Raw genomic sequence first — 20136 nt, forward strand, 5'->3', positions numbered from 1 at the left:
TTGAGGTTGTTTAGTTGTGACTCCTTGGAGTTTCCTGCTTAAAGATGCCATCAACGTTCGCCGTTTCCTTCTGCGGCTCATTTTACAGCTGAGGAAGCTGAGACAAACGGGATGGGGTGACTTGTCCGGGGTCATACTGCCCACATCCTGAGATTTAAACTCCTGTCTTCTTGACTCCTAGCCCAGCGCTGCCCGCTGCGCCCCCTAACGGCCAGAAATAAATGACAGGAGACGGCCAAGCTCAGATCCAAACACGGGGAGGGATGCTCCCCTTGGAGGGGCAGGAGATGATCTGAAGACTGCAGAAGGGATGGAAGGACAAGTTTTTACCGCCACAGAGAACAGCAGGAAGGGGACCCTCTCTAACAGCAGCTCAGCTACTTCTTGGCAGTTCGAGAGTCCTGCGGCACTCAAACCCAGGCCTTCCTGGACCTCCATTTGCCGGGCTCTGGCTGCCTCTCCTGCCCGGGACAGGGGCAGATGGAGTGTATCTTGTGAAATACGAGTCTGACCAAGGAGACCTGAGTTTCAATTGATAAATGACGGACAAAAGCAGCTACACCCAAAGAAAGAACACTGGGAAACGAATGTGAACTATCTGCATTTTTGTTTTTCTTCCCGGGTTATTTATACCTTCTGAATCCAATTCTCCCTATGCAACAAGAGAACTGTTCGGTTCTGCAAACATATATTGTATCTAGGATATACTGCAACATATCCAACATATAAAGGACTGCTTGCCATCTAGGGGAGGGGGTGGAGGGAGGGAGGGAAAAAAAAAATCGGAACAGAAACGAGTGTCAATATAATGTAATTATTAAATAAAAATTAAAAAAAAAAAAAAAGAAAAGAAAATACGAGTCTGACTGGCTCGTGGAGGACGTGAAGAGGAAGAATGTCTGCAAAGGAAGCTGGGGACCAGGCTTTCAAGGCCCAACTGTTTGTATATTTGATACTAGATGAGAGCAGAAGTGAAGACTGAAGACTTGAGAAATTAAAAACAAAAAGTCTGAAGAGACTGAGATGAGGAAAATGAGATGGAAAAGATCCATAGATGTGACTTTAGACAACTGAAATAAGCATTTTAAGATTACATACCACTCTGCAATATTATTTTATCCTCATCATCCTAGGAGATGGGAGCTATTATTATTCTCATTTTACAAGTGACAAAACTGAGATCCTGGGATAAAGTGGATTGTCCAAAATCACAGAGATAGTATCTGAGGCCACATTTGAATTCAGGTCTTCCTCAGTCCAGATGCAGCACCCTATCTGGTGTACCACCTAGATGCCTCTTCTTAATGTTGGAGAACCTGTTAAGGTTCTGTCCTGTGCTTGCATAGCCTTCAAGAACATCAAGATCATCCTACAACACAATGAGGCTTTAAAGTAGAGCTTTTGTGGATTCCAATATTTATATCAGAACATTTCTCCACAGAAAAGAAATACTAGTTTTTCAAATAACTTATACCTAGTCTGTTCTCAAGTAAACTTTATTAGAAAATTATTAGTCTCATCATTACAACTTAGAAAATTTTTCTTAAAACAAATTGACAGAACTGTACAATGTACCTCAAAAAATTCTATCTTAAAGATTATGATATATTGTCTTTTATTTTCTACTGTGGGTATCAACAAAGCAGCTCTTTCCTTATGCATATGAGAGCTAAAATCCTTAGCTTAACTAAATTTAGTAATTAGCACAGAGTTTTTAAACATCAGTCAGCAATATGCAGGCAACTGCAATTAAATCAGTTTACTATCTCTGGACCTCAATTAAGCCTGAAATCTAGTCACTTTGCTCTGTCTTCACAAAATACTAATGAAGAATTGCAATGTTTAAAAAAAACCTTTTAAGATACAATTTTTTTTTTAATATGTGAAGGTTAATTATAGATATGTTCATTTGCAACTCTAAAAACCATTCTCAACTTTTTAGACAGCATCTCAATATTATAGCTTGGCTTTAGGTCTCTTATTTGGTAATTTATTTTCAGAGCTGTTAAATTCCTGGGACGAATTTGATTTCAACTCAGTTTTATGATCAAATCTTATGGCAACTAGTTAACAGTTTTGAGTAAACAGTTCTTGAGTTCTTGAGCTTTATTAATGATATGTGGATTGATGAGTTTCTCAAGTGAGGATGCACTGCTTGTTCTTTCTAGAAGATACATTTTCCATTGAAAGGATTTCAACATTTGTGTGTGTGTGTCTATGTATGTATCTATTTCAATTTTAAAATGGTATCATTTGATTAAAAACATACAGACAACAGATTTACATGTCTGAAAAACAAGTTATCTTAAACATATTTTAAAATCCTTTTTATTCATGTGTTAATAACTGCAAACTAAATAATAAAATTCAATCAACAAATTGTGAACTATGTCACATGAACATATAAATTTAGCACCACTGTATACGCTGTTCAAAGTTACATGAAGACTTCTGGACATCTATATACAGTTAGAATTTGTCCAAATTCTGATAGAAAAAATACAGAATCTTCTTTGGAGCTCAGAGAAAGAGCCATCTCAATTTTATAATCTTTACATATATATACTTCTTTATTATTCACAACACTTTAACTTCCTGATTAATTGGCATGATACACTTATGAACTGATCTTTTGCTATCTTAAGACACATTAGTTTCCCAAAGACATTTCCAATTCTTTGGCTTCTTACATAAGGCAGGAATCCAAGTGTTCATTAATTTGTGTCTCCAAAACTTGAGTCTGGCAAACAGGGCAGCTCACTGCTTTTTTGTGACTGGAATTCTGAGATGAGGTGACAGGGAATGAACTGCATTTTGAGTCATTTCTACTTGTACACATGCTATTTGTTTGCTCTTTCTTGATAAAAAAATTGGCAAAAGCAGTTTTGTTTTCAATTTTGGGTCTCTTAGTTGGGGATTTATCTTCAGAGCTGATAATTCCTCGAGATGAATTTGATTTCAACTCATTTTTATGATTAGGTCTTGTGGCAATCAATGGACAGTTTTGATTAAACAGTTCTTGAGTTTTATTAATGGCAGGTGGATTGATGAGTTTCCCAAGTGATGATACATTGCTTGTTCCTCCCAAGAGATAACCTTTTCCACTGAAAGGGCTCAATAGCTGGCTCCTCCCTTGCTTTGGTTTACCTGCAAAAGAAGGTCATTACTTAAAAGGTTTTTTTCCATTCACTTAAAGTCAGGAATATCTGTAAGCTAATGAATACTTCAAAATGTAGAGGCTATATTTGTTGATGAAGTAGAACTCCACATTAATAAGCTGCTAAAGGAGGAAAAATGCATTTTCTCAAAAAGTTTTTTAGGGGTAAGTTTTTTTTTTTAATGTCCCATTCTCTAGGAGCAATTCTCTGTTGAACAGATACAAATCCACCGATTTAAAAAAAAAAAAAAAAAGGGAATAAGAGAATGAGACACAGTAATCTATACATAAGAAATATATATGTATGTCATACACTATTTGTAAAAATATTTTTTATATATTCTACCTAAACATTTTTATAACATGGCAAAGCTTCAAAGAAAAACTAAATACCAGAAATACAATTCTTCCTCCATCCTGAGTGGTGGAAAAACATCTGATGTAATGCTTTTCATACTAGTGCTAATTAAACACGTTTCCAGGCAGGTTTAGGCCTACAGCAGTGTAGTTTGTAGGCTGACCTCTTTTTGCCTGAGAAATTTTTACATGGGTCCCAGGTATATAGGTATATAAAATATTTAATCAAACATTTACTACTAATAAATCATAATTTCATGACCCCAAAATTCAGTTCTACATGGGGGCTTTAACTCAGTTTTAAGAAACTTTTCTCTAAATCACTGCCTTTTCCTCCAGGAGACTATAGTGAGCCATTAAAGAAAAACAAAACCAAAAAATGTGTGAAGATCAGCACAGCTTTATAAGAATCTGCAAGCCTTTTGGCTAGTGCACACCATGGACCTGATAAGGCTAAGCAGGAAGCACAACCCTCTTTTGCAGTCACTTCTCCTCCTGCCAGAAGAGACATCTGGCATGAGGCAAGGGGAAGTCGGTACTGCCATCATAAAGTCAAAGTTTGACATCTGTAAAAACCGAATTGAAGCTTTTGTACTGTGCACTATAGTAGGACACCCACTATGCTATAATATTTATCACGTAGCTCCTAATGAACTAAGGAAATAATGTCATACATGGAAAAAAAAAATGGCTATGAAGGTAAAGTATCTGGGTTCAAATCCTGCCTTTTTTGGTCATTACTCTGTATCACTTTGGGCAAGGGCCCTTCATCATCCTCGACCTCAGGTCTCTCACCTGAGAACTGAGAGTGTTAGACTGATCTGTCAACTCTTTTCTAATCAACCATTGTGCTAGGGATTCAAAAAAAGGCAAAAACAGTCCCTGCCTTCAAGGAGTTTCTGGCTGGTTGTTGCTGTTAAGAGTCGAGTTACAGCATGTCTGACTGTGGCTGATCAGACCAATCAATATGAGCTCAGAGTGCTCTGCCACAGGTCGGACACCAACAGTCCCTATGAACATCTGGGCTAGCATCTCTAATTTTGAGCATCTAGCATTTCTTCCGAGCTAATTCACTTCCACTTTGCGCACAGAGCACAACCCCTTTTCTGATGAGGGCACACCATGCTAGGCGGTCCTGTGTCAATGTCTTCCATTTCATACAATCAGTTCTAAGTTCTTAAGAGAGACCTGGACAGTGTCCTTGTATTGCTTTTTCTGGTCACCTTGTGAGCACTTGTCCTGTCTGAGTCTCCATAAAATAGTCTTTTTTAGCAAGCGTACATTTGGACAATGTGGCTAGCCCCACAGAGTTGTGTTCTCTGCAGTAGAGTTGGAATGCTTGGCAGTTTATTGAGCAGACAATACATAAATAAGTATGTATGAGATTTATACAATGTGAATGGAAGGGGAAGATTCTAAGCTTCTAGCCTTAGCTTTATGATCTTATGAATAAGTCTCCTATAATATCTTTTCACCTAGAGTATGTTTTACAAAAATTACTGGTGTTTAACAGAAGCATGCCTATGCTGAATGCTGGTGTGACATTACTATCCACACTATATCATATTTTCAAGTCTCATGACTGCGTTAAATAATATCCTATACGGGGGGCAGCGAGGTGGTGAAGTGGGTATAGCACCAGCCCTAAAGTCAGGAGGATCTGGGTTCAAATCTGACCTCAGACACTTAACACTTCCTGGCTGTGTGACCCTGGGCAAGTCACTTAACCCCAATTGCCTCAAGAGGAGGGAGGGAATTTTCTATACCTCTATTTAGTGCAGGGGTGGGGAACATCAAGTACATGGGCTGCATAAGGCCCATGAAATCATTTGCCAAGGTAAACATAGGTAATGATGAGCTCAAAGTTAGATAGAACGACTTCCCACTGCTTGAGTTGAATTTGGATTAATTTTGTATGAATTGTGAATGGTATTATAAATATCAAGTATCAATGATGTCATAATACTTTTTATTATTATTTTATTAAAATTATTATATAATTTCTTTGATACATTATTTTATTATATTATCATTACATATAATATATACATATAACATTATAATATAATTATAACAGCTTTTTGACCCTTGGCAAGAAAAAAGGTTCTCCGCCTTTGATTTAAAGGCAAAGTACATTCCTATCCAAATGGCATTCACCTCTCACAAAAAGGAAGCAGAGTTTCTTCACAGAACATATTTCCAATTTCATAATTATTATCATTAATAGCATATATTTATAAAGAATTTTCTTATAACAAAGTAGTTTCCATATATCACCTTATTTGATTTTGTAAGGCAGAGCAGATAGTATAATTTCCATTTTATAGATGAAGAAATAGAACCTTTGGAACGAGTGACTTGCTGAAGTCACACAGCTACTAAGTGGCTGAGCCAGGACTCAAACCCAGACTGTCCAATACCATATTCGTTCTCAAAATTTGTGAGTTAAAATTTGTCACAAATCAAAGATGTCCCTTATAAGGAAGCATCCCTTTTTGAGAGAGAAATAATGAATGCAATTCTGTTCCGTAAAAGTAAAACATTAACAGAGAATAATATCAAAGTACAGAATAAAATTATAAAAGACAAAATTACTGATAAATGCTTGCCACTAATTCTAAACTATGCTACCTCTATTTTGATCTTCATCAACTTTAGAAATCTAGACTGTATCCAGGAAAACTATTTTGGGTTCTTATTCCCGAGGGCCGTATTTTTCATGAAATCATGCCTCCACCTCATTTTCTGGTCATCAATTCCAAAACACGATGTTTCCATCTCTTTCATGCTACCTCTTATTTTCCAGCTCCTCTTTAAGTGGTGCTTCCCCTCGTTAGAAGATAAAATTCTTTGAGGGCAGGGATCGTCTTATCCACCCAGCACTTAGTAGAGGGCCTAACAAACAGCAAGTGTTTAATAAATGCGTTACATATCTATTCCATCTAAGATAAAAAATAAATCATCAAGCATTTATTAAGGCCTCACCATGTGCTAGGCACTGTGCAAAGTAATGCAGATATAAATAAAGGTAAAACTCCATCATTAGAGCACAATCTAAATGACAGATATCATATTCTAGCAATGCTAACTGAATTATTGTTCTTATTTTGATATTCTTTTTGCCCCCTGTTTCCTCATAAGTATTAGTACTGTTCAATGAAAGGCATGATAGGGAAGGAAACCTAAAACAAATATAAATTGGAAATATTTTCATTTTTGTTCCTATGAGTAATATTCCCCTATCATTTCCTGAAAACTAAAATCTTCTGTCAGAAGTTTGAAATATTTTCATAACTATTTAAAACTCATACTAAAATTAAGCTATAAGCTATTTGAATACCAATAAATAGTATGAACAGTAGTACTACCTTTCTGATATAGTGTCAGATTTGGAATCAGGTAGACTTGAATTCAAATTGTGCCTCAGAGACTCAGTTTTTTCATCTGCAAAATGGAGCTAGAACCTACCTCATGGTGTTATGAGGATCAAATGAGACAATATAGGTAAAGAGTTTTGCAAACCTTAAAGTGTTATACAAATGGCAGCTATTACTATTATACCATGGAAAAAGGCAGAAGAATGAAGGTCAGGGTACCTTTATTTTTGCTTTCCGTCGCCAAGTTTGGTCGCTTTTCTAGATCTGTCTTCGTCTTGCCTGTTTTTGAATAGCCATCTGGTTCTTTGACCTTTATGTACGTGCCTCCACAAGTTCTCTGATGCTCAGCCCACCAGAAGTCTTTAGGTGAGGGTGCTCTGTTCATTGACCGTTTCACATAACCATAGTAGGGTTTTCTGTTTTGGCAGGGCCCATTGCAACGCCACCAATGTTGACGATATACGTCCACTTCATCGTGGAAGCTGTGGTATATCTGCATTAAAAGAAAACATTTTAGCATTTATCCATGACATTATCAACAATTTTACAAAAACACAAAATGGGCAACCTACTATGCTTTAGAAATCATATTAGAAACTAGAAGGCAGCACAGTATAATGGAAAGAGCTAGAAAACCCAGGCCCCTCTCTGCAGCGCTGACACTCCCACAATCTGACACTCTGTCAGTTTCTTCATTTTCATCTGTAAAATGAAAAAAAAAAAAACTAAACTAAATAGCATCTAAATTCCTTTCAATTATAAAATTCTAAGACTAATAATTCATCTTTTTAATTTCCCCTGGGCTTCTGAAATAGTCTAAGTTTGGATAGAAAAGATGAAGGTTTTAACTTCTATCAAATGATGAATTTTAAATATAAACAGAGGAAACTACTTTAAACCTTTCTGAGCTGAATGAAATTAAGGAAATTTGGTTTGAATCATTCAATTCAACAACAAATTCAACAAACATTTCACATAATTGTGTTGGGTGTTAGGAATACATGGAGAAATTGGGCAAAGTTTGGATTAAACAAAATTTCCCTTACCCTCTTGGAACTCATAGTCTGAAATATATTAATACCTTTTAATCCTATCACTTTCAGCAGACAGAAAATTATCAAAACTTAAGGTAAGAAAAGCTTATGGACTTAGCAAACTAAAGATTGACTTAACACTAAATTGGTTATCATCAGAGGTAGAATCAAACAAAAAATACTATTGTAACAAAAAGTTCTGGGTGACTAAATGCTTCTAATAATCACTGTAGCACACACTTTTCTATAACAAATAAATGTTCTTTTTGCTTCTTTCCATGTAACAAAACAGTGGCAGTAGGAATGGCAGAAAAGGCTTGTTTACTGTTTTGCTCAGAATAACTATTTCCCTAACTTGAGGAGAGCTGAATTTTTAAAAACTTTGTTTTGCAGCAATCTCTGTTCCCTATATCCCTGACTATTCAAACACTGCAGCCACTTATCCTCCCAAAAGCAAACGTCATTTACTCAGCAAGTATTAATACAATTCATATTGCACTAAGCATAGTGGATCTTGGGAAGAAGAAAGTACCAAGAGAAAAGATGTGGAAAAGAACTCAGGACTACTCCCTCTTTTAATATGCTTTACTCAGAATTCTTACAAATTAATTATCAAAGAAAGGATGGACCATAGGATCAAAAATTTAGTGCCAAAAGGAAGTAGATAAGGTTGGGAGATGCAGTAATGCTACATTTGCTTTGGATTTCTTCCAATATATATTCATGTATGCATGTGTGTATATATCTGGGTTTTTCATGGATATCTGGTTCAGTCTATACTTTATACCAGAGGAAAATAAGCAATGATAACAGCAGTAAAATCACACCAACCTAACTTACCTGAATCACAATAGAGATGAGCTTGTTTTTAGTTCCTATTTCCTAAAGAGTACACGATCAAATATTTTCAACACGTCTTGTTTCTTGATTATGGAACTAACTGATTACAATTAAGGCAGATGAGTGAATAAAAGTAAACAATTTGGCATGTTCTGTTCTCTATCATGTATCTTTACTGCCCTTAGAAGTCAACAAATATAATTGTTATGAAAAGATTTTCATTCACTTTGGATGTGAAATTTGCATAAATACATGAGAATACAATTAATACAGAAATGTGTGCTTATTCCATTAAGAAAACCGTATGGAATAAAACACATAGCATTCATCTGCTAATGAAAAACAAAAGTATAAGGACATACTTTTGGCTCTGCCACTGATTCTACTGCAAGGTCTTTGGCAAACCACAACTCCTCTATTTCTCAATTCTTTGGCCTATAAATAGAAGAGACCTAGTTGACTGAATTTTATCAAAGTTATTGAGATATCTAAATAAATACGAATGCGGAATTTCCTAAGGGTGATATACTTACTGTTACATTGGCTCCAGTCAGGCGATTGATGCGATGCATATGTTTACAAAACTCTGGGCCATGACCTTCCCGATCTTTATCATTATTAGTGACAAATAAATATGCATGTATCATTTCATGTAATAGTGTCTGAAACAGGATAAAAGCAAATCAACTTAACTTGTGACTTTTTGAGTAAAATGCAGAAAAATTAATTTGTAAATCAAGATGATGCTTGTGCTTTAATTTTTTTTTTTTTGAAGGAAGGCAGTGAGCAGAAGTTACAAAAGTCCTAACACTGTTAGATTACTATATGTATTTACAGATATCCAACATATTGGAGAGGCCTCCTTTGCTTTCTCCTGACACTGGGAGTATACCAGTCAAATACTCTAGTCATCCATGACCTGTCCATCTTATCTTTCAGTCATACAATTCTTTGATAACATCTTTTCTTCCTGTTTCTCTCTAGAATTCATACACCACCCACCATACCCCTACCCTTTCCATTGCCCTTTAAGTGACATTTATTTTTAGTTCTTCTAAGCCATATCTTATTGCTACACACCACTACCAACAAGACACTTGCATTAAAAAAGTAGACAGTGCTTTTATGGAAAGCTTGAAGTCAGTAAAAGTGCTCTGCAGTTTTCTGAAAGTAATCCACATTTTTCCTCCTCCCTCTTTTCAGCTCTAAGCTATTTATATTCCACCCATATATTGTCTGTCCCAAATACACATATTGGTAAATAAGCTTTATTAGGTGATCATTCACCTAGCTGTTGAAATCTGAGCAACAGACTAATTTATTTATTAGCAACTTCTTATTTATCTGGTTCTTCTTGTGTGAATGAATAGATCAAACTCCTGTGAGAAATTATAGATTTCTTCAAAGAGATAACTCTGAAGTATTTTGGGGTTTAATTTAATCACTAATATTTCATCTACAAGCAGGGGAATCTGGAAGACCTCAAGATTGAAAGGTAATCTCCTTAAACAGAATTCTCATCACTACGGTGAATAATTTTGTTGAGCACTTATCCCCTTCTTTATACTTTGCATGATATTATCAGAGAGTAAATGCATAGTATTATTTCTGTTCTTAAATCTTTTAAAGTAAATGATTTTGATATGAATCAGAGATACCTTGTTATAAAAGAAACTGCAAGACAGTACGTTATATTAATTCAAATGTTTTTCTATAATCAATAAACAAAAAGCAGAAAAAAAAAATAAACTTCTTTTAGTCAATGTTACCATTGAAAATCACTGACAAAATGCTTCTGTTTTCCTACCAATATAACTCTACTGAAAATGCCTTCAATTTGTATATTTATATCTCTGCAAAAAAAATTTCTGTGGATGGGAGGTTACCTTCTTTGAGGGCAGAAAATAAAGTTGAAGTTACTTTCCATATCTTATATGCTGATGAAATTACTCACTTTAACAGTAACTTGTCTTAACTTATAAATAAACCTGCTTGATAAGATTAATGAAGTCTTATAATAATTTGCTTTTCAAAATCTTTCAAGTTGATGTCAATGGCAATTCTGAGAGGTGTTGTGACAGAATTTTAATTAGAATTGTTATTGCTATAATCTGCATTATAATTAGGAGCATCTATCTTATCAATCAACAAGCATTAATTGGGTAGCTACTATAAGCCAAATATTGAGAATACAAAGAAAAAAAATGCAAGTTTCTTCTTTCTAAGAGCTTCTATCTATGCCTCCCAGATAGAAAAAAACAAATGGATAAAAAGAATACAAACAATACATGAGGAAAGGGGGGGAGGGGAAATAAGGAGAGAAGGAGAGAGAGAAGAGGGAAAAATGGCACCTGACATAAGCTTGGTGGTGTGTACTAGGGAATTCTAAGAGAGATGAGAAGGAAGGACATTTCACATGTTGGTGAAAGCCAATATAAAGACATCAAGATGTGTATAGAGGAAAAAACATAAGGAAAACTATATATCAACTATAAAAAAAAAGCTGAGCAAATTTTTTATTAGGTATTCATGCAAAATACATCACATATGAAATAAAGCTTATTTAATATTAATAGATCACAAATTTAGGTTTCATCCAGATCCTGTTAATCAAGTTAAATATATTTTACACACACACACAAATTTCTAGATTTCAAGTCAATTGACTTAATATTTATTGAATATGGTCCACAACTTTCACCCTATTTCAAATCTAGTCTCTAGGGCATGAGTAATCTTGGGGTCTTCAAAGGCCACACCATTGGAACATAAGCTCTAGCAAATCTGACTAAGCCAGACAAAAATATGGAATCAGGGACAGAAAATATTTCTGTCATTTCTATCATCTCCTAGTTAAGAGTGAAAAGACTTGTACTCCAAGGGTAACTAATAAATTATGTCTTTTTTTTTTTTTTTTGGGGGGGGGAGAGGGGAGGAACAAACAAGCACAAATACTGCTTTACTAAGGTTAAAGGAGCATTTATAATCAATGAATTCACAGTCCCTTAAAGACGAAAGCATTATCTTAAGATATAATTTCTATAATCTGCTATATTGTACACATAGCTTACAGTGCTAAGCTCATCCTCATGTAACTGATTGAGATTTATTTCTGCTGGCATTTTAAAGTGAAAGTTCTATTAAACCGAACTTTTAGGTAACTCAGAAGATTTTTCTACTGCCTATGGTTGAGTTTATCTTTAAAGGCATTCTGGGTTCACTTATTTTTTTTGCTATCCTTCTCTTATGTTTTTAACATTCTCCCTTTTTGCCCAATTGCAAATGTTTACTTGGGGTCATTATCTTCCTACTTATTAATAACTTTCTCTTGTTATTTATGAAGAAAACACTATAATTTCTTTCTACTTCAAACATGTCATTTAGTTTTCCAACTGAAAAATATGGGAATTGAACTAGACAATGCATTATTTTTAGATCTGGGTCTTTGTATATAGATCTTTCCTATATTGGAAAAAAAAAAATTGCTGATTTTAATCCAAATCACTTTCAACTCTTGGTAGTATAAGTAGGACAGTACACACATTTTTCATGTTGTAAGCAACAGCACAGGCACTTTATATTTTAAAGTATAGCCAAACTGACCTATTCTGCTCCATGGCCATTAAGAATCCCCAGCAAATGGTTGCAAGTTGACTGGGTGAAGGTATATGGAAAGAAGGGAGACAAGGACGCAGACACCTAAGTTGTTGGGCTAAGTATGGAGGATATCCCTAATTGCAAAATGCCTCTTATAGTAAAAATTTTCTGGAATGAACTCATCAAAATTGCAAACCAGCTTAACCCATTCAAAGTTGATAGCAGTGTAATCTTAGAGTACAAGTTTTAAGCCATTTAAGGCAATCACTACAATGTAAGGAGTTTTCTGCATTCCAGCATATATCTATTTTGCAAGTTGGGTAACCAACCCAAAGAGCTCAAATGCAAGCTATATGTAAAAGATTTATCATTTCATGAATGATACTTTTTTCTGTTTTTTGATTGTTAAGGAAATGCTATTTGCTAAGTACAAAATGGGGAGGGGAGGGAGAATTAAATAAATCTGAAAAGAAGACACACCTTCAAGCAAAAAAGACCTTATTTTGACAACTGCCAGAGAGTATCTAAAATCCAATATGTAGAGATATAAAGTTGATGGTGAGAATTCTTTGGACTTCTCAAATTGGGTGGGGTGGGAGAAAGGGGGGCAGTTTTGTACCTAGTCCTAGCTGTACCAGTCAGCTTTTTAAGTATGTCTCTAAGAGATCAAAGTTGAAAGGAAGAGGTCAGTGCTTATGCAACTTGTGTAAAAATAGAACCAAGGCTATCCATGTATAATTGCCCTGAGTTAAACAATTATATCCTTAAAAGCTAAATAACTTTCTTTTATACTTCTTGTGTTGAGTTACTCACTGATACTATTCTTCCACCTGAGTTTTGGATAGCTGCTGAAGACCTAAGGCAATCATCTATAAAATGAGAAAATAATATTTATAGCTCCCTTCCAATCCTAACATCCAATTACTAAGAGTCAAGATTTATTTGTGAATACCCACCTCTATAAGATCTTTTCTAGGTCTCAGTTTTAAAAGGGGTTCACTGAGGCAGATGGTACACATTCCTCCTTTCCCCTCATACTTGCAAACTCCAGCACATCTAAGAAAGACAAGTAGAAAGTGCAATCATCCAATTTTTACTTACCAGAAATTCACAAAAATATAACAGAAAAGGAACAGAATTTTTTGCCACATGCATAGAACTTTGATATATGCTTTCTCAATGAGTTTACGAAATATATTTTTTTAGTTGTCTTATTATCTTATCCTGGGTTTGGTTAATTCTGTAATCAGAGCTAAACTGCAAAAGCTAAAGATGTTATTCACCCAAACCCTATAATTAAGTCTGTGGAAAAAAATGGTAATGTAGGAATGCCTCATTTTATAGAAATTTTTATTACTGGCATTATGTATCAATAAGAAAAGAAATTAATTTGTAGTCAAAGGATCCAATTTGAATCCTGGCTACCTGTTACCTATCTTTGTGTCCTGAGCATTATTTTGTTCTTCCAAGCTTAGTTTCTATAAGGAAGGGGTTGGGCTAAATTATGTATAGGTCCCTTCCAGTACTACCTCTTATCACTTTGAGAGTCAGATCAGGGTAGCCAGATGGCAGAAGAAAGGAAATTCTGAATTCCTGCAGGATGCTGTGCTAGCAAGAGAATGTTAGCATGGTAAAGAGAAAGAAAGAAGAAAATGGTAGCCAAATACCAAGGAGATAAGGTGTCACTTCTGTTATTCAGAGGTAGGCTTCCTGAGCTACATTAAGCTTTGCCAGTGAGGTAAATAGAAGCTATAGGAAAAAAAACTATACTGAACAGGTACCTGAAATTGTCAGAATATTTCAGTTTTTTTAATTTTCAGAGAGGAATAAGATGAAAAGAGTAGAAATAATTTGAGTAATGATGGAAAAACTATTCCTAGTATGTTTTGTGGCTCCAAAAGTAAAACTGATTCTGTACAGGTACCTGAAATTGTCAGAATATTTCAGTTTCTTTAATTTTCAGGGAGGAATAAGATGAAAAGAGTAGAAATAATTTATTTGAGTAATAGATGGAAAAACTATTCCTAATATGTTTTGTGGCTCCAAAAGTAAAACTGATTCTGTCCTGATTTCTAAAAAAGCAGTGTTGCACAGTGGATAGAATGTTAAACTTGGAGCCAGGAAAAAAATGAACACAAACTCCATTTTGGGATACCAAGAAGTTATCCCAAAATGGGAATAATATTTGTATTACCTCACAAAATTGTTGTGGGGTTCCAATGAGATAGTTATAGAAAGTTAAAGAAACTATAGAAAGTTATAGTTACAATGCTAGGTAAATGCCAGTTATTATTACTAGATTTTTGTTAGAAGAATAATAGCTGAACAGACACTAGTTGATTATAGCTTTTCAGTTTCACATGGGAGTGGGGACTTGAGATTCAGTGTGGGTTACCAAATTTCAACAAACACTAATTTCTGTTCCCTCATCCACGCTTTAGTATGACAACTTCTTTTACGTGACTATCTACTCAGATGGAAAGAAAATATGACCTCAAAATTGGTTTCTGTCTATCACAGACTGAGGACAGCTGCTGTTACAGTTGACAACCTGCTCTAAACCCTTTATTACTATGACAGAGTTAACTGATGCTCAGATATTTCCTCATCATTAACTCTTTTCTTCATGGATAGGATGACAAGGACTATATAAAAAGAAGGATAAATTTGTGCTGTGGGGCAACACTAAGTTTTAGAGCCACTGAAACTTGGGGTCCTACTGAAAGGTAAAGCTTCAAAAGGAAATGAAAAATTTTAAAGCACATAAGGTCTCAATAAGAGTTAAAATTATGTTTATAGTTTTTTCCCATTGAATATGTATATAAAAAGATATGGTTCCTTCAAAAAAAATCATAATCTAAAAAGATAGTTAGTACACATGAGAAAGATTTTTCTTAAAAGCTCTATTACAAGGCAGGAAGCAGAATTTGCTTTCACTGGCTCCAGCTTCCTTACCTGTAAAAGGAAACTGATCAAGATAAATAATTCCCAACTTGGGGCCTTAGATTTATTAAAAATTGTCCTCAAGTTCATATATAAACATTTATTTTGTGGAATTAATATTTCATACATTGGTTGCATTACTATTTATATAGATATTCCTGTGATTATTAAAATATTTTAAAAGCTTTTCTGAATTCACAGTAACTTTTTATCATAAAATTCTACTCAACTCATTGTAGCATGGTTAGGTAACTCTAAGTTCTTTAAGTCTGTGCCAGTGAAGCACAAATGGTGACAATTTCTATCATGATAGATGGGGTTCCAGCACAGCCAACGGAACAAACAGCTTATGCCAGGGCCTTTCCTGGCATAAGATCAGAAGAACAATGACCACATCTCATCCCTGATCACATCAGCCTGGAAGCATTGAAAACTTGCAAACTCTCAGAACTAGTTTTGAAAAGAGCAATACAAAAAAGCTTAAAGTATGAGATAATGTCTCCCCAACCCAAAGTAGCAGGAGCCAACTTGGTAAGGAGGCTGGGAGTAGGGATAAAGGAGAAAATCTGGAACTCAAAGTTTTAAAGAAAAATATTTTAAAAATTATTTTAAATGTAATTGGGGAAATTAAAATGGAAGAAAAGGACTTGGAATGTCATTCTGGAAGGCAAATGAGTTAGGAATACAACCAAAAATAACATATCCAGCAAAACTGAATATAATCCCTCAAGGAAAAAAAGTGGCTATTTAAACAAATAGAGAGCTTTCGAGAATTCCTGATAAAACAACAGAGATAAATAGAAAATTTGACATTCAAACACAAGACTCAAGAATAAAAAAGTAAACATGAAAGAGTAATCCATAAAGGATGCAACAAAATTAAACTGTTTACCTTCCTATGTGGGAAGACAATACATATGACTTAAGAATGTTATCATTACTAGGGCAGTTAGAAATAATCTACAGAGGACTTAAATCTAAACTGAATATGTTGAGATGATTTTAAAAAAGGGGAGAGAGTAAGAAAAAGGGATGCAGTGAATGAGGATAGGAAATGGGCAAAATTTTCTTATATAAAAGAGCTCTTTCTCTTAAGTTCTCTCCTATGTTTTTGTGACATTACTTTCTCCTGTTTCTTCTACCTATATAACAGCTCCTTCTCATTCTCTTACTAGCTGATCATTTACATCATAATTCTTACCTTGGGTCTCCTAGACCTTTCTTTTCTCTCTACATATTCTTTCTTAATTAACTCCATAGCTTTCAAAAGTTTATTTATCAACTCTATAAGGATAACATGAAGATGTTTTAAAGATCCAGCTCAAATCTCTTCCCAGGGCTTCAACTCCACATAACTAGGTGCCTACTGAATATTTCAAAGATGTTTCTGAGACATCTCAAATTCATCATGTCTAAAACACCACATCTTCCCCGGAATCTACGCCACTTACAAACTTCTCTTATCTGCCAAAGACAAATTCATTCTTACAATTGCCCAGGTTCATTATCTTAGTGTAATATTCATCATCTTCACTTGACACATAAGGAATCAGCTGCCAAATCTAGTTCTACTTCCATAACCTCACCCACACTGTTTCTCCCTACAGCAACCATCTTAGTTCAGGCCTTCATTACTTTTCACTGCATGTTTGTAATAGCTTCCTTTTGAATTGGTCTTCCAGATTCAAATCTCTCCCTACCTCACTCCAGGCTCCCATAGTTCCTACAGTGACTTTGTTATAATACATCTTAGCACTTTTCTTAACAGAAAACTCTTAAAAAATTTCAGCTGAATTTATATTTCCAAAATTCAATTTACAAACCCATCAAGACAAAAGAAGTACACAAGAGGCCTTAAAGTTTCCAAAAGGAAGGCAAGAAGGCTTCCAGCAGTAATTAAGTAAATGACTATTAGCAATACAAAAGCATCCTAGCATTTTAAAGAATTAGTTTGTTTGGGGAAAAAAAAGGAAAATAACACTTTCTATTACTCATAATTTGATCCCTTCCAAATGGTTATAAGGTAAAAAGAGGGCAGGAAATCGCTTAAAAGAACTTTTAAAAGACTATTTAAATGACCAAACTTTGTCTCTTAAAGGCTATTGGGTTACCTGGGAATAGTCATCTTTTGAGAGAGAATACTAATGACCTTCGGTCTCTGCATAGCTTGATGATATTTTATCCATCAAAACAACCAGAAAAGCAAAAGCATTCTGATCACATGAAGATCTCATTCTCTGGGATATTCCCATTACAACTCTCTAGTCTGCTAAGTAGTGCTGTATTTTAACAAGTTGAAACATTATTTCAATAAATGTCACAAGAACTTATTTGGAAAAGCAGAGATCCCATCTTATAGATCCTGAGCATGCTGGGCTAGGACCTTCAAGCAGATCTCCAAGACTTTTATTTGAACTGAATTGTTCTTCCCACAGCACACTTTTTGAAAACACAATTATGAGTTGACTTCAGCTCCATCAGCAAGCATCAATTTAAAGTGCACCAACAGGATTAGGCGAGAGCTTACAACCAAGACGCCATCCCTGTGCCTCAGGCAAGAAGAGTTTCAGGCAGGAGGAGCTAAGGCTGCATAGTCTTGACTACAGTATAGGTACTGCCCAAAGTGATTTTCCTTAATCATAAATATGACTACTACTAATTAAATTCAAGTAACTTCCTGTTTTTTTCTGGAATCAAAATCCTTTCTCGGCTTTCAATGGCATTCACAACCTTACTCCATGATATCTTTCTAGTTTCAGAGGACATCACTCCCTCTTCACCAGCAAACTGGTCTGTTTATTACAAATACTCCATCTTCCATCTCCTTCTGTGCTGACTATCCCTCAAAATTGAAATGCATTCCATCCTCAACCTATCCTCATAGAATCACTTTCTTCCTTGAATTTACAATCCAAACCACCTGCCTCAGGGAATCAAGATAAAGTAGTTTCATTCTGTTATCCTGGAGGAGACTCTCAAAACCCTCCACACATCCTCTAATGAACTGAGTCCAGAACCACTCCTACTTAAGTGGTCTCATTTAGCTGGAGATCTAGACTGAGATTTCTATCCACTTCCATTGGGCTCAGAACCACTCCCAGTGGGTGGTCTGGGCCTGGGGGCAATGACAGCGTTGGGGGAGTCTCGTTTGGTTGAAATTTCAGTCTCAAATCTCTTTTAAAGGGCTCATTTCTTTGCAGAGGCCTCAAAGCAGTTATCTTGCCATGCCAAGGAATCTCTCCTTGGCATAGCTGCCTTCGAGAACCCCTGCCCCCTGAGAAGACACCCTTTTCTCAGCGTTAACCCCTCTTTATCTCTCTGCCAGGATTTCTCTGCTAGATCTTTACTTCTCTGACAAGACTTTGTCACTCAGAAGTCAGCCTCCTAGCAAAAGCTGACTCCTCAGTGCCAATAAACTTCTTTTTGCCAGTCTTAACCTTTCAGGTTCGTGAATTCTCTCACGTTGCACCTGCGCCGACCAGAAGGGGTTCGTTCTCTGCCCTGCGCCAAACCTCATCAGCTTCAGGTTCGCTGGTTCCAAATTGCACGAGAGAACCTCCATTTCTAAATCCGACCATTCTGGCAGAAGCTTCATTACCAGGTGGTGAATTTTTGAGAGCTGGGAGGAAGGGAGCTGAAGGGGAAGAGGGTCAAAGAGCTCACGCCTACCCACGTAAGGAGGACTCTGTCACAATAAGCGAGTCAGATTCATTAAAACAATTCTTAATCCTGAAGCCTAAGTAAGAAGCGGCGCTTTTGTAAACACTAAAGGGCCACTACCATCTGAATCAAGCAGCGATGATGATGATAAGATACCTAACTGCTCAATGAGATTTGGCTTCACGGCAAGGTGCGGTCAAGACTCCGAAACTCCAGATATTCTGGCACAGTTCACTGCGTTCAAAGTATTGAGAGAAGAGAGATAAATGGGTAACGGAGGGCAGAACTAATTTGTGGCCTATTCCCGCAGGAAGAAAATTGAGCCGGTGCAGACGAGCTCGCCAAGGGCTGTAGTTCGCGCTGAGAGCCAGGGGGCCAGAGGTTTTACCCCAAGCGCTGCGGCCCGGCCTTCTAAATGCCCCCTCCTCCAAGACTCTCCACCCCGCCCCCCAGCACAGCAGGAAATTCACTTACAGCGTCATGCGAAAGCTCCACTTCACCTCCACAGCCTCCAGCCGCCCCCAGAAATACAGCTCATTGAACTGCAAGAACAAGGCTCGGGGATCGGGGTTGGGGTCCACGAGCTCCCAGGCCTCGTCCACCAACGACTTGGGTTCCTTCAGGGACGGAACGAACGCCGGGACCTCCGTATTCCATTCTTCCTGCAACTTCAGGGCCAGCACAAAGTCGTCTTCCTTCGGGGGCGGAACGAACGCCGGGCCGTCCGTATTCCATTCCTTCTGCAACTTCAGGGCCAGCACAAAGTCGTCTTCCATCGCATTCGGGAGAGTAGGGAGGAACTTCGTGGCGTGGAGGGGGGAAGAGGGGAGGGGCAGAGACAATTACGAGATCACTGACCAGCCCCCGACCATTCTACTACCGGGAGACTACACAATTTTGAATCAGCTGATCGGAAACGGAAACTGATCTCGCGAGAGTAAAAGAAAAAGGCCGAGGCAACAAAATCCACTTCCGGCATCTTCTGGAAGGACCTTATCGTCCGATCGGAGAGGCTCCGAGAGGGAGTTTCCCTTCCCACTCCTCCTCTTCCTCGTTTCTTAACTCTTAGGCGTGGCTTTATTTATTTCTTTATTTTGCACAGGCCCAGCAGCCAGGTGGCTTCATTTTCCTGATCCTCTTTTAGCCCGCCTTCGCCGCGCATGCGTCGTTA

At 36.6% G+C, this 20136-nt stretch overlaps 1 protein-coding gene across 3 annotated transcripts; it reads right to left on the reverse strand.

Moving 5' to 3' along the window:
- Positions 1–1478: 1478 nt before the first annotated feature.
- SPRTN (SprT-like N-terminal domain) lies at positions 1479–20079 on the reverse strand. 3 transcript variants are annotated; one of them, XM_051993610.1, is made up of 5 exons: positions 19440–20070; positions 13319–13418; positions 9299–9427; positions 7111–7384; positions 1479–3147 (listed from the first exon to the last, which is right to left on the reverse strand). In XM_051993610.1, exons 1-5 carry the CDS (start codon positions 19739–19741, stop codon positions 2687–2689), a joined length of 1266 nt encoding a protein of 421 aa, XP_051849570.1. In that variant the 5' UTR covers positions 19742–20070; the 3' UTR covers positions 1479–2686. The 3 variants fall into 3 exon arrangements, with proteins under 3 accessions (XP_051849570.1, XP_051849571.1, XP_051849572.1); XM_051993611.1 differs by lacking the exon at positions 19440–20070 and adding an exon at positions 18743–18915; XM_051993612.1 differs by lacking the exon at positions 1479–3147 and adding an exon at positions 5467–6409 and having other exon boundaries at positions 19440–20079.
- Positions 20080–20136: the final 57 nt, after the last annotated feature.

The sequence above is a fragment of the Antechinus flavipes genome, chromosome 4 (genome assembly GCF_016432865.1).
Source record: "Antechinus flavipes isolate AdamAnt ecotype Samford, QLD, Australia chromosome 4, AdamAnt_v2, whole genome shotgun sequence".
NCBI lineage: Eukaryota > Metazoa > Chordata > Mammalia > Dasyuromorphia > Dasyuridae > Antechinus > Antechinus flavipes.